At 38.3% G+C, this 15,284-nt stretch overlaps 1 protein-coding gene across 6 annotated transcripts in view; it reads right to left on the bottom strand.

Moving 5' to 3' along the window:
- Positions 1-15,284, bottom strand: part of tim (timeless) — a 122,864-nt gene that overhangs the window by 89,772 nt on the left and 17,808 nt on the right. For all 6 annotated transcript variants that reach the window (XR_010949798.1, XR_010949799.1, XR_010949797.1 and 3 more), the window contains exons 3-7: positions 4,875-5,136; positions 4,001-4,777; positions 2,560-3,397; positions 2,358-2,499; positions 2,005-2,292 (exon numbers count right to left, since the gene is read on the bottom strand). Coding sequence is in view for 3 of the 6 variants with exons in the window: in XM_067767233.1 (XP_067623334.1) it covers positions 2,005-2,292; positions 2,358-2,499; positions 2,560-3,397; positions 4,001-4,777; positions 4,875-4,971 (2,142 nt within the window). In the remaining 3 variants the exon portion in view is untranslated. The remainder of the gene's footprint in view (positions 1-2,004; positions 2,293-2,357; positions 2,500-2,559; positions 3,398-4,000; positions 4,778-4,874; positions 5,137-15,284) is intronic.

Genomic DNA, 15,284 nt, shown 5'->3' with positions numbered 1-15,284 from the left:
CGGGATTATTTTGGGCCCTTCCAAGATCATTTCTGGATTGATGTCGAGATCTGTCCGGGATCCCGTCAGGGTCATTTAGGAGTCCGTTCGAAATCCCGTCAGGGTCATTTCGGGACTCATCATTTGAGGACCTTTCCGGCATCATTTCTGGATAGTTTTCGGAATCCATCTAGGATCCCGTCGGGGTCATTTCAGGACTTTTTCGGGACTAATACGGGATCATTTTGGAACCCTTCCGGAATCATTTCTGTTTTCGCGATCCGTCGTGGATCCCCTAGGGACCCTTCCTGGATATTTTCTGGATGGTTTTTGAGGACCGTCCGGGAGCCCGTCAGGGTCATTTCGGAACTTTTTCGGGATCATTTTGGTACCCTTCAGGCATCATTTCTTTGTGGTTCTCTGGATAAGTCTAGAATCGTATCGTTGTCATTTCGGGTTTTTTGGGACTATTCCGGGAATTTTTGGAGACCCTTCCTTGGCATTTCTAGATGGTTTTCGGAATCTGTCCGCGATAGCGTCGGGGTCATTTCGTGGATTTTTCTCGATAATTTCGGGATCATTTGGGGATCCTATCAAGTTATCAGCTCATTTAGGCCTTTTTTTACTCAATTACAAAAATAAAATGTATTAGACAGAAACATTATTTTAAACAGATAACTTGATAAGCAGGCTAACGTGAATATCCCATATATTTAATTTTCTCCTTGCGGACGTGGCCGCAGGTAGAGGCTAGTCAACTACTAAACCACACAGCTACGATGATTTTACTCCTACCAATACAGACACAGTTTCCATTTCGGTGACTACTGATATAGAAACTGCAGTGTTGGTAGAACAAATCATCACGGGTGTTATATTTGAAGAAAGTCGCTCACTTGCAGTTTCAATATGGGTGTTATTTCAGCTCGAATAATACAGTGGTGAGAGTAGTAGTTCTTCTCAGTAGGTACCACAGCCCACCGTGCTAACCAGCTTTGAGCAATTTGTTAAAGTTGCTATGGTGTGTGGGTCTAGATGGATCATAAATGTAGAGAGTCGCGAATGTATGTTTGTGTTACAGCAACATACCATAAAATTTGAAATGAGACTTAAGTATACCAAACAAATTTTGAAGCGTGCGCTGTCGTAGTTCGTTTGTGCGCATTGATTTATTATTTAATAGGTATTTCCATACCTTTGCGCACAAACGAATGGCGATCACTCTGGTTTGGTGATCTACTAATCTGATTTGTGTTTCTTCGTAGTCGCGTAGATGCGAGGTACCTATATAGAGGTCTGATTACTTCTCATTCTTAGCTCGCTGAGATTCTTGTGCAGAACTTATTTATGAAATTTTCGGATATTATCTCCACCATTCTAGTGTGTCTGGAACTGATGTGACAGAGCAGGATTACATTTTCATCATCAAACAATCCTTCGAGCTTACAGCACAGATCTTTAAAACGAAGGTTGATCATAAGATCACGAGATTTTATGGTGGTGGATGGAAATGTTCCTACAATAAACATTGCGTCTTACCATTTCACTTTAACCATACAGCAGCTGGTGTGCTGATTGCTGATATTGTGATAAAGTAAAATAGGATTTATCCTATGACCGCAGTGAACAGGCTGACCTTATAACACAGACTGAGCTAGCTATTGTAACTCTGGCATATGACCAAATTTCAATAAATGGGTCATAACTTATGTTATGTCTAACTTGGCCGGAACAAAAACGTTAGTTATCGCTGCATGTTTAACCACGTTAGTTTTACTCAGGGGTTTCGTTAAACCAGGACCTGAAAAAATTAATAGGGGTAATACTGACACAATAAAAGTGGCTTAAAGAGCAGGAGCACGTAAGGACCTGCAGTTTATACACTGAGGTAAGCAAAGTACAGTCAGCAAAACGTAAGCCATGAGCGAGCCAATCTACATCTACATCTGGACTATATAGTCTATATAGTTTACAAGGCGTAAAATTGTTCACAAATTCTAAATATAATGAGACCACAAAACTTACCTCACTCAAATGCGTTACTTTCTTGTAGGTCTCAATAGCTTGTAAGAACTCGCGTATAGCCGTTACCACCAAATGCAGCCTTCTCAAATATGGCTTGAAATCACTGCCTTCCTGGCGAGAATTTAGCTCAAATTGTTCGCAAAGCGTTACACCTTCATAAGTCAAATAGCTGATAACGTCGAAGGTTAGCACAGCATTGATATGTTCCATATCTATCTCGAGTTGTGCGGCAAATTTCAGGAAATAAGTTACCAGCCAGAAGAAATGGGAAGTATCGATAGGGATTTTCTAGAAGGGAAGAAAAAGTATCGTTATAATACGAAGATGAAGAACTGCAGTAAGAAGTTACATACAATATTTGTAAGAAGCTGTGAATGTAACTCGCCCACTAAACAACTATAGCCTTTTAAAAGGAAATCAACTGTAAACTCCTTTAACAAATTGGAAATATCTTCATCAGTTGGTGTATGCTGTACGAGACCTTTCATGTTGATCCTGCAAAGGAGTAGAAATTGTTATGGAAATTGCACCCACTCAATCTTTCTTATTACTTACAGACTACTCTTGCTACGCTTAACCAATTTCTTGCGCCTTAGCTCTTTGTTGTCCACCATTGCCATAACGATAGGTTGCTTGCTGCGTGGCTTAATGTTACACGGTGGTTTCTGATGTTGTGGTTTACCTTTTGGACCATCATCGTCATTACTTGATGTTGATATGGATCCTTGAATTTCCACTTGTGTGCCATAACCACAATCTGAGAGTTCAGATTGTGATGAAGGGCATTCACGCTTTTGCGGACAACTTTTACCTTTTGTCAAATTCAATTCGCCGGAATGTCTTACTTTCTGACCAAGTTTTGATTGCGGTGACTCTGTTTTAACAGCACTACCATTATCATTAGTCATGGTTGGCATTTGTGTAATTTTATGCGCTGGTGTTTTAAAAGTATTAGCTTCTATGTCGCACTTATTCGGCGGCAACGTAGGCGACTTATTGGTAGTGTTTGGACTAAGTTCAGCTGGTTGTTTGTGTGGTTGTTGTTTTGTCTTTAGTTGTTGCTTCTTGTCGGAATCATCATTCATTTCACAATTTTCGCTTGAATTTCCACCATCTTCATTCGCATAAGCACCATCGGCCATGCCATCGATTAATTCAATTTTGATGGTTGGAGTATTTGGAAATGCTCTGATCTCACGCTCAGAGTCGCCACTACTATTGCCACTAGCCAATTCTATGTCCTCGATTTCCTTCTTAATCTGCGCATCATATATCATTGAGTTTTGATATTCGTGTCCTTTTCGGCTCACTTCCTGCAGCGTAGCTTCGGTCGCCTCTTCGCGCATAGCCTGACGACGATCTTCGGCTCTCTCATTCTTGCAGCCATTACTACCTATTGAAGAGCAAATAGGACGTTTCAATGCATCTATTCGTGTCATTAATATGCAGCGCTTGAAGCTCTGCGGATATTATTATTGAAATTCTAACTATAGCAGCGAACAGAAAAATACCAGTGCAAATTTTTCTCAAATTTCGCCAAAATTTTTAATTTTTATTTTTATCGATATTTTAAGAAAAAATCTATATGAATTTCGTAACTCAAACTATGCAAACTTATCTGAAAACAAATTTCGAAAAAGTTTGAAAACTCGAGTAAATTTTGCATAAATTTCTAACTTTTTCTTTGGAGCTCTGAATTTTAGTCAAAAAATCCAGTATTAGGTCTCTGGAAATTCGCATAGGTTTTCGACCATTTTTTTTTTTTTTGGAAGGAATACAAAGTTTAAAAACTATTTTAGGAAATTTTCTTTAAATTTCGAATTTTTTCGAAATTGGGTTTGTGACTGGTTTGCATAGTTTCAGTTTTAAAATTCATAGCAGCTCTATTTAGAAATATCAAAAATGGAAGAACACAAGAATTTAATTGACGGACTTTGAAAAATATTGGCCCTGCCATATTTGTTTTCGCTGCTGTATGTTCTATTGTAGTACTTACCATTATCCGATGAATCGGAGGTGGGATCTGATGTCAGCATCGGACTTGAATCACCGCTACCCTGTTTCGGTGGTGAAGTGTTGCTCTCATTGTCCTCAGAGCTCTCCGACAGTGATGACTCAAACCATGAATTCAAAAGCTTTTGTAACTTACTTACATGTTGATCTTTATACATTAGCGCGATCAGTTGTACCATAGTGACGCCCCAAAAAGCACGATGCGGACATGTCATAAGATAGAGCAACAATTTGTCAATACTTTGTATAAATAAATTCCATAGTATGGCATTTTGCATTGATACAGGATGTGCGCCACCTTGTTGTGTATGTACGGAGGGCATTACAAAATTGACATTTGTCTCGGGAATGTGCAGCACATTGCGTAATAATAGCAGGCAATTGTTGATTTTGTCACATTGTTGTAGCGTTAATTTGGGATCAGATTCCAGTAAATGTTGTATATATTCAACAACAGATTTTGTACTCTTCGGATCGGTGAAGGCCTCCTTACTCGTATAAAGTAATTTATTCAACTCGAAAATTGTATGGCGCCCAACTTCCGTGCGATACATAACATCTACCGAGAAAAGGCATTCTACAGGTATGGTGAGATTAACCAAAATGCGTATAACCGAATCGAGTACAGCGTCGTCCTTAGTATTCTCAAGCAATGGTATTAAGTCGGAGCGCACATTTTGGCCGAAACCGATGGAGCGCCGAAAGGTGCGTAACGTTTGATCTTCATAGGTTAGCTTATAGTTGATCTCTTCCAGTATAGCTGCAAAGCATATAGAGAAAGAGAATAGAAGCGAAACAAAAAAATGCAAAAAAAAATATATATACTCTGAATGCACTCATTCTATCATAATACCCACCTAGTGCATCTGGTCCAGTAACATAGGTATCCCCCTCGTGGGAACCTAATGAAGAGAATGCGCTTTGTAGTTGCGGTGTTGCCAATAGCCAATCCATTGTGCAAATACGTATTTAAAATAACAAAGTAGTTGTTTAAGTTTGTAGAATATGATCGTCCTCTTCGACACTCATCTGGCCGATTTTTTTGTATGATGATTTAGGTTTGAAATGTATAAAACAATCAAACGGTGGTCTTGTGAAAGACCTTTAGAGTTGAAATATCTGCAAAGAGATATTGATATGTTTAGAAACTTTCAATAAATGTTTAAAATAAATTATTATATTTTTGTACATCCTGTACAAGAATTAACAAAATTTAAACATAACGCCGACGCATATTCGAGATTTCGACCCAACATCTTAAAATGTCATTTTCATCACCTGCAGTTAGGATTGACATTTGCACTTTCACCATCACAATAATTTGAAGAAATTTAGGAGAAGACGGAATAATATCTTTAAGGGCAGTTTTCAATATAATAATATAAGTTGTCCTTCAAATAGCTATATTTGATACCAACACAGGGTGGCAAACCCCAGAATAATTCATGACTGTCAATAATTTGTAGAAGTTTGGAAGTTGTCGGAGTAACATCCTTAAGGGCCTTTTTCCCTACCCCTGGTTAAGTTACCGATCTAATAGCTTCAGTTGACATTTTCACCAACACAGGTTGGCGAAGTTCCAGCGAAGTTGATAGCTCACAATATTTTGGAAAAGTCTTGAAGGCATCGGAATAATACCATTAAGGACCTTTTTCACTACCCCTGGTTAAGTTACCGATCCAATAGCTTCAGTTGACATTTTCACCAACACAGGTTGGCGAAGTTCCAGCGAAGTTGATAGCTCACAATATTTTGGAAAAGTCTTGAGGGCATCGGAATAATACCATTAAGGTATTAATAATAATTGATGACTGTCAATAATTTGTAGAAGCATGAAAGATGTCGGATTAACATCCTTAAGGGCCTTTTTCACTACCCCTGGTTAAATTACCGATCCAACAGCTTCAGTTGACATTTTCACCAACACAGGTTGTGATAGCTCACAATATTTGAGGGCATCGGAATAATACCATTAAGAGCCTTTTTCACCACCCCTGGTTAAGAAATCATTTACGTAGCTTTATCTTGCATGCTCACTTCTCAATATTTTGTAGATGTTAAGGAGACGTTAGAGTACCATCTTTAAGGGGCGAATCCACAGTGAAAAGGATAATACTTAACACTTTGTAGAAGCTAAGAAGACGTCGGAGAAACATCTTTAAGAGTCGAATTCGCCATGCCTGGTTAAGTCATCCTTCAGATAGCTACATTTGAAATTTTCACCTTCACCAACACAGGGTAGCGAGGCTCCGGTGAAATCGATAATTGTCCATATATTGTAGGTGGTTAGAAGTAGTCGAAGTGACATCTTTAAGGACCGTTTTCTCCATCCCTGGTTAATTTATCCTTTAGAAAGCTTCAGGAAAATAAATAAATGTAAAGGAAATGTAACAGAAAGAGAGGGTGAAATATGCTTATGGTTATATTCACGGTGGCAAAGCCAATGCAATGCAAGAAAAGGAAGTGAAGGATGGCGGAGGAAAGGGGAGATTAAAATCAAAGCCGAACCGGGAACCGAAACCAGATGGCATATTGCCAACTTGTTATCGAAATGTTAGCGATTTATTATAGGTGAGGTCTATGTTTGTTATCGACGAGATATGCCTCGTCGAGGATGGACGTATTATCCATTTCTTTTCGACGATTTATCGGTTTGTTATCGATTAAAAAAATAAAATAAATGTAAGGCGCGATAACCTCCGAAGAGATCTAAGGCCGAGCTTCTCTTCCAATATGCGTCGTGCTCCTCTTGATTTTCCCTACAAATTGGCCGGACGGGACCTACATGTTTTATGCCGACTCCGAACGGCATCTGCAAGGCAGATGAGTTTTCACTGAGAGCTTTTCATGGCAGAAATACACAATTTTCTTCTAATTGAAAAACCTTATTTCTAAAATTTTGATGTTGCTTTGCCCGGGAGTTGAACCCAGGGCATACGGTGTGATAGGCGGAGCACGCTACCATCACACCACGGTGGTCGCCAATGTTATCGATTACATATGCACATTAGACTGGGTCGAACCATTTTTTTGATCCTTGCAAATACATCCGAAATGGTTTTTTTGTTTGTAACTATATAATTTCACATCTGGTTTTCTATTTTATATGTCATAATTTATGTCCTAAGAATCTCTATATTCCTTTTCAATGTTCTTTTGAGGTCATTTTCTTATAGTTTATTATTATAATGAAAATAGGAGTATGGGAAAACGGCTGCATAGCTCAAAGTGACACTAAAAATAATATATAGATGGTCTTTTCAAGGCAAAAGTAATGACATATCATTCTTAAAAATCCGATGTCAGCTAACCAAGTTATAAAAAAATCAGTTTCGACGGGTTTGGAATGATCAAAAAAAAATTCCGAGACCCTATCAAAACCAGGAACTTCAAATTCAGGGGCGGACTTTTGCATATTTTTTTATTTCGTGTGGGGCTAATGTTGTCTAATGCACGTGTGTAAGCTGCATGTGACCATTATTCCATTGCTGTCTCCAGGGATTGCACTGCTTAGCGTGGTTTCTAGTTGTTGTTGTTTATATAAATAAATAAGTAAATGTAAGGCGCGATAACCTCCGAAGAGATTTTAGGCCGAGCTTCTCTTCCAATTTGCGCCGTGCTCCTTTTTAATTTTTCCTACAAATTGGCGGGACGGGACCTACTTGTTTTATGCCGACCCCGAACGGCATCTGCGAGGCAGATGAGTTTTCACTGAGAGCTTTTCATGGCAAAAAATAAACTCGGAGTGCTTGCCAAACACTGCCGAGGGGCGACCCTGCTTAGAGAAATTTTCTTCTAATTGAAAAACCTTATTTCTAAAATTTTGATGTGTGAACCCAGGGCATTCGGTGTGGTAAGCGGAGCACACTACCATCACACCACGGTGGCCGCCATTATATAATTGCTCAATGAAAATAGGCAGTGAATCTGATTTCCACACACTGAATTTGTGCAATCAATGTTCGGACTTCTTTCTACCACCAAAATAGTAGACCTATCGTATAGTTTCTTACTGGTAGTTAAGGAAATTCTAAACGGAACTTGTCCCCTTTGCAAGAAAACAAAAATTTAATTTTCCTAGACTAAACGGCGGAAAGCTCGGCCTAAAGTCTCTGCGCAGGTTAACACGCCTTGCATTTATTTTATTTAAACGGCACAAGGATAAATCTCTATTTTGGAGCCAAATAAATGAAGCGCTTCCGGGAGGAACTGGTAACAGTCACCGTACATCATTGTTGATATATAAAACACGGATATCAAAGCATTGAGCTTCTGGGAGGCGCTAGAAAAAATCGGCAGAGGGTTGGCATGGTTTGAAGTGTGCAGTGAGCAGCGCATCGCTACAAGTGTTCGTGTAGGGTTTGGACGCGAAAGGTGTACTAAGACTAATAGAAAACAACATGTGGATATCAACCGTTTACAGGCACGCGACGATATTAAATTACATGGTAAGGGGACGACTAAGTTGGATACGGACTATATCACGACAGTTGTTGGCTTCCAGGTGCAGAACATAAAATATCCTTCGAGGGAGGAAGGCCTAGACAATGGCAGTGGCATGCGAATCTACACTAATGGCTCGAAAATGGAAAAGGGGACTGAAGCTGGACTGTACTCAAATCATATATAGGGAAATCAGTCGTAACGATTTACTGATTCATTCAGTGTCTTCCAAGCAAAAGTTTATGCCATAGAAAGAGCCACCAGACAAATCCAGTACAGCATGGTCTTAGACACGAAAAAAAAACATTCTTTGGCGACAGCTAGGCCGGCTTAGAGCCGTTAGAACCAAGGTATTGAGTCTTGCTGGCGTCCATTGGGAATTTCAATACCTCCATTTGTTGACTGCCTGGGCACAGCAATATTGAAGGGAACTAATTTACAGGTGAAATGGAAAGGAGAGATTCCACGCTTGATCTACCGGCTGAGGAACATCGAATATTACTGAATATTAAAATAACATGAAAACTATGAACCAACCGGGATGATTTCGAGGTCTTAAGTTCCTTATAGCCATGTTTTGGAAGAAAGAAAACTAGCTTCCTTTTATATCTGCAGTGCAATTATTTACGGGTATCAACACCGATACTTCAACGGTGGCGCGTATCACCAAAGATGTCAAGATGAGGAGAAAGAGGAGTCGATTCATGACTTTCTCTGCCGTTGTTCAGCGCTGCAGACGAATCAGATGTTGGGACGACACAGAATAGATAAGTTTATCAGAAAAAGCAAGTGGTTCGTTGGGTACTACTAAGAAGTAGGTAATCTGGTTGGAGAAATGTGCTGCCGCCCGGCAGTCACTGAGAACATGCACTGGGACAAAATGAGTCAAAAATCTAGTACGTTTTGCTTTGTTGGTGGGGTTATATTTTCAATGTAACAAATGACAATCAAAAGTTAATTATTTTCAATAATTCACAAAAAATTAATAAAAATTTAGCTTTCCCAAAAATAGGCACATCATTGGTTAGGGGCAACCTTTATGAGTAGTTGCGCATGCATTTTATTTTTATTGCCTTAATAGTTAAGGAGGAAACGGTTCGTATTCATTTTAACTATTTTTTGTAAAAGCGTAACATTTTTTGTGGCTGCTGACAGATATTCGCTTAATGAAGCAAATGACCCTGTGCGAAACGGAAAACTTTATTATTTCATTAAACAAAATTGTAATTCCATTAAATTTCTGTGTGAAATTGGTATAAGCTTATTTGTTAAATTTAACAATACAACTTTTTCAGAGCTTACAGCATAGGTACCACAATGTCAATATGTCCGATTTGCGCTAAAAATATACTGTTCTGAAATCTAAAGAATGAAAGCCAATTACATTAGCATGTTTTGTATGTCGTAGTTTTGAATGTGTTTGTATCTTATGTAGATCTGTCTCATGGATTACCCTGCAAAAATCGCGAGTACTCCATGCATGCATGTATGGAGTAATCGCTATGGACCAAGCGAGTGCTCCAAAATTAACCACAATTCATACAAAAAATATGGTCCAATTAACATTGCGATGTCCTAGGACTGGACCATATACTCCAGCTCAGCATTACATCAGAGTAATCCATGGAGTACCCACAGTCCAATAAACATCGTGTAGTGATTACAATCGTTAAAAAGGAGCAATGATCATCTTACAATATGTTCGTGTAGAGACATGAGTTTTTGTTTTTTTTGTCATTGCTGCATTACAGTGGAGTATAATGGTAAGTACTCCAGTGGACCACATGATCCAACAATTTTTGCAGGGTAATTGTTTCAAAGCAGTCTAGCTGTGATTGCATTCCCTGCAAAAACCGTTGGATCATGTAGTCCACTGGAGTACTTACCATTATACTCCACTGTAAAGCGGGAGTCATTGGTGCCGTATGTCGTATCGCTGTAGTCGTATCCCTAACGTAATCAGATGTTTATCGTTACAAAGGTAAACCAAAAACCAATTGGTTGGCTACGATACGGTTACGACCTTAGCGGCACCAATAATCGATTGCATTGATTCTCATAAGGTTGGTCGAATCAGCTGTTAAAAGGTTACAGATACGGTTACCGATAAAGCACCAATGTCTCCAGCTTAATGCAGCAATGGGCCAACTAATGTTTCTACACGAACATATTGTAAGCCGATCATTGCTCGTTTTTAACGATTATAATCACTACACGATGTTTATTGAACTGTGGGTACTCCATGGATTACTCTGATATAATGCGGAGCTGGAGTATATGGGGTAGTCCTAGGACATCGCAATGTTAATTGGATCATATTTTTTGTATGAATTATGGTTAATTTTGGAGCACTCGGTTGGTCCATAGCGAGTACTCCATACATGCATGCATGGAGTACTCGCGATTTTTGCAGGGTTGTTGTATGTTACGCCATATGCCTTTGGTATTCCAGAATAACTGAACAGACAGTTATTTTTGTAAGTAAGTGAGCACTCAATAAGAATTCGGGACACATTTTTTGTAGCAACAATAATGGTGACCTGGCAACCGACGCTTCGTGAAGAGTACTTACATAAACAAAATTCTACAGACTGCATAATTAGCTGGAGAACAACTAAGCCAGTCTGCGCCTAAAGCTTTGGAGACTACGTAACGTAAGTTGATATCGACATTGGTTGCCAAAACAATTAAGCTTCACCCTATATATTTGACCGCCGAAAAATTACGCAAAGCACCGAAATGATTAAGGAACTGATAAATTACGGTGAAACGAATATCAAATTAGAATCCAGGCCCTTATGTGGACAAATATAGAGTTGTTTGGTTGGAGTAAATGGTATCAAGAGAGACGATAGTGGTGAACTTTCGTTTTTAAATAGCAAATGAGTTATATACGTACGGTTTCAATGCATAGGATAAAATGTCGGCAAAGGTAACGTCAAACTTTTTTGTCAAATGCATTCAAACCGGGAAGGACGCATTCTTAATTTTATAGAGTATATTAGCTTTGTGCGCATAACGGTACTCCGTAACGGCATAAACTAATAGAGATAGATATAGACTTCTATATATCAAAATGATCTGAGCGAAAAAAGAAATTCATTTAGCCGTTCGTCCGTCTGTCCGTGAACACGATAACTTGAGTAAATGTTGAGCTATATTAATAAAATTTGGTATGTAAGTTCCTGGGCACTCATCTCAGATCGCTATTTAAATGAACCAAATCGGACAATAAACACGCCCACTTTTTCGATATCGAAAATTTCTAAAAACCGAAAAAGTGCGATAATTCATTACCAAAGACGGATAAAGCAATGAAACTTGGTACGTGGGTTGACCTTATGACGCAGAATAGAAAATTAGTAAAAGTTTTGGAGGCTGTAATTTGGCAGTCGTTGAAGATATCATGATGAAATTTGGCAGGAACGTTACTCCTATTACTATATATGTTCTAATTAAAAATTAGCAAAATCGGATGATGAACGCGCCCACTTTCTAAAAAAAACTCTTTAAAAGTCAAATTTTAACAAAAAATTTAATGTCTTTACAGTATATAAGTAAATTATGTCAACATTCAACTCCAGTAATGATATGGTGCAACATAATACAAAAGTAAAAGAAAATTTCAAAATTGGCGTGGCTCCGCCCTCTTTCTTTTAATTTGTCTAGAATACTTTTAATGTCATAAATCGAACAAAAATTTACCATAGCTCCTATGACGCTAACTGTTTTCTGTGAAAATGTGCGAAATTGGTTTGAAGCCACGCCTAGTTTTTATACACAGTCGACCGTCGGTCCTTCCGCTCGGGCGTTAACACGTAAACTTGAGCAACTCGATATATCTTTACTGAACTTAGTTCACGTACTTATCTGAACTCACTTTATCTTGGTATTAAAAATGGCCGAAATCCGACTATGACCACGCTCACTTTTTCGATATCGTAAGTTTCGAAAAATTGAAAAAATGTCATAACAAATACGAATTAAAAAGATGATAAAAAAATTTTAAGGACTACCTTTATATAAATGGCCCAAAAATAGAAGGCAATTTTTCCTTTAATACAGACATAGTCTTGTTCAATTTTGACTAAAAAACTTTAACAATAGCTCTTGTAAAAGAATTTTGGGATTTAAAATTATAAAGGTAGAGCGCGTGTTTAAATTTTAAATAAACAATTAGTTTATCCCAAGTACATGGTTTGCCTTAAATTGAAAGATTGCGCTCCACCTTTAGAGTTTTAAATCCCAAAATTCTTTTACAAGAGCTATTGTTAAAGTTTTTTAGTCAAAATTGAACAAGACTATGTCTGTATTAAAGGAAAAATTTCCTTCTATTTTCTGGTCCGTTTATATAAAGGTAGTCCTTAAAATTTTTTTATCATCTTTTTATTTTCAATTTTTTAGTACTGCCTACAAAAAGGGAATGCAACTTCGATTTATAATTTAAGTAATTCTTAAGCGAAAATTCTTTTCTTTATTTATTTGTTCAAAATAGCAAGATTTAAGAGAATTAGTGGAATTTTCGTTGACAACACTGGCGAAAACAACATAATTCCACCTCCCATCATAACAAGAGAATTCCACCTCGTTTTTCAGCTACTTAATTTGCACAGCTGAAAATGGTGGTGAAATTCGCATACGCCTGAAAGTCTAAAAGAATCGTGGTGAAACTCGCGTATGCCTAAGAGTATGCAAGGACGTGCATTGAGTAGGGCCTTCAACGCGGTGGAATTCTACAACGCCTGCAACACTCAGGAGACTAGCCATTAAGGTATGGCCTAATCTTCTAAATAGTTCGACTTGTGCGTTACGTAGCTCAAATTTTTTGATCAAACATTGCCTGTCATATTTCAGGTTTCAAGTCTCTATATATCCAGGAAGTTAGTTAAAAATCGATTGCAAGAATCTCAATTTAAAACTAGTTTTCTCAATATCTCGATCCATGTGCCACCTAGCGGAATTTTTTTGATAAAATATTGCATTGTCACCGGGTTCTGACTTACGGCCCAAGTTTCATATATCTAGCTCATCGGAAAATTACTCTAAAATCTATCGCAAGATTCCCCTCGTTTTTAAAGGATTTGCAGTTATCTTGACTAGCGCGCCAACTAGCGGAACTTTGTTTTCTATAAGTTGTATTGTCACCAGGCCTCTAACTAAGTGCCAAGTTTCAAGTATCTACGTAACCGGGAAGTTAGTTAAAAATAGATTGAGAGATTCCCAAATTAAAATTTGTTTTTTTACTATCTCGATCCGCTTGCCACCTAGCGAATTTTTTTGATCAAATGTTGCATTGTCACCGGGTTCTAACCCACGGCCCAAGTTTCAAGTCACTAGCTCACCGGTAAGTTACTCAAAAATCGATCGCAAGATTCCCCTCGTTTTTCAGGGATTTGTAGTTACCTCACTTAGCGCGCCACCTAGCGGAATTTTGTTTTCTGTAAATTGTATTGCCACCGGGTTTCGAACTATGTGATAAGTTACAAGGCTCTAGGTAATCGGGAAGTTAGTTAAAAATGGATTGAAATATTCCCAATTTAGAATTAATTTTCCAAATATCTTGATCCATGCGCCACCTAGCGGAGTTGTTTTCATAAAATATTGCATTGTCACCGGGTTCTGACTGACGGCTCAAGATTCATATCTCCAGCTCAACGGGAAGTTATTCAAAAATCGATTCCAAATTCCCCTCGTTTTTCAAGCATTTGTAGTTACCTCACTTAGCGCGCCACCTAGCGGAATTTTGTTTTCTGTAAATTGTATTGCCACCAAGCCTCGAACCGTGTGCCAAGCTTCAAGTATCTAGGTCACCGGGAAGTTAGTTAAAAATGGATTGAAAGATTCCCAAATCGAAACTAATTTTCTTAATATATCGATCCATGCGCCACCTAGCGAAATTTTTTTGATCAAATATTGCATTGTCACCGGGTTCTCACGGCCAAGCTTCAAGTCTCTAGCTCACCGGAAGTTAGTCAAAAATCGATCGCAAGATTCCCTGCGCTTTTTTTTGTTTTCCACGAATTGTAGTGCCATCGACTCGCAAACTACGTGCTAAGTTTCAAGTCCCTGGATCACCGAGAAGTTAGTTAAAGTTTTCATTTTAAAATAAATTTTCTGTATATCTCGATCCGTGCGCCACCTAGCGGATTTTTTTTCACTTGTAATGTCTCCCTGATCTGAACTATGTTCTAAGTATCATGTGTCTAGCTCAACGGGAAGTTACCGAAAAAGACTTTTCCGTGCGTCAAAAATTCGTATGGAAATGAGGGGACTAACATGAAAGTGACTTAATATAAAGGTAGAAAAAGGGATGAAACATGGTGATTGGATTGGTTTTTTGACGCAAAATATAACTTTAGAAAAAACTTTGTAAAATGGGTGTGACACCTACAATATTAAGTAGAAGAAAATGAAAAAGATCTACAGGGCGAAATCAAAAGCCCTTGGAATCATGGCAGGTATACTCTTCGTGGTATTACATATACAAATAAATTAGCATTACCCGACAGATGATGTTCTGGGTCACCCTGGTCCACATCTTGGTCGATATCTCGAAAACACCTTCATATATAATCCTAAGAGCCACTCCCTTTTAAAACCCTCGTTAATACCCTTAATTTGATACTATTATCGTACAAACACATTATAGGGCCACCTTTATGGCGATGTCTCGAAAAGGCGTCCACCTATAGAACTAAGGGTTACCTAGGCTCATTTTCTGACATGGTGATTTTCCCTTATTTGACAAGGATGAAGGCAAATCGTTCCAAGAAACGTTACCCTTGGTCTACAATTTCGGACTCTTATCGGACTTATAATTAAGA

This window comes from Eurosta solidaginis, chromosome 2 (assembly GCF_040869045.1).
Source record: "Eurosta solidaginis isolate ZX-2024a chromosome 2, ASM4086904v1, whole genome shotgun sequence".
Lineage (NCBI taxonomy): Eukaryota > Metazoa > Arthropoda > Insecta > Diptera > Tephritidae > Eurosta > Eurosta solidaginis.
This window is presented reverse-complemented; position numbering and strand designations above follow the sequence as displayed.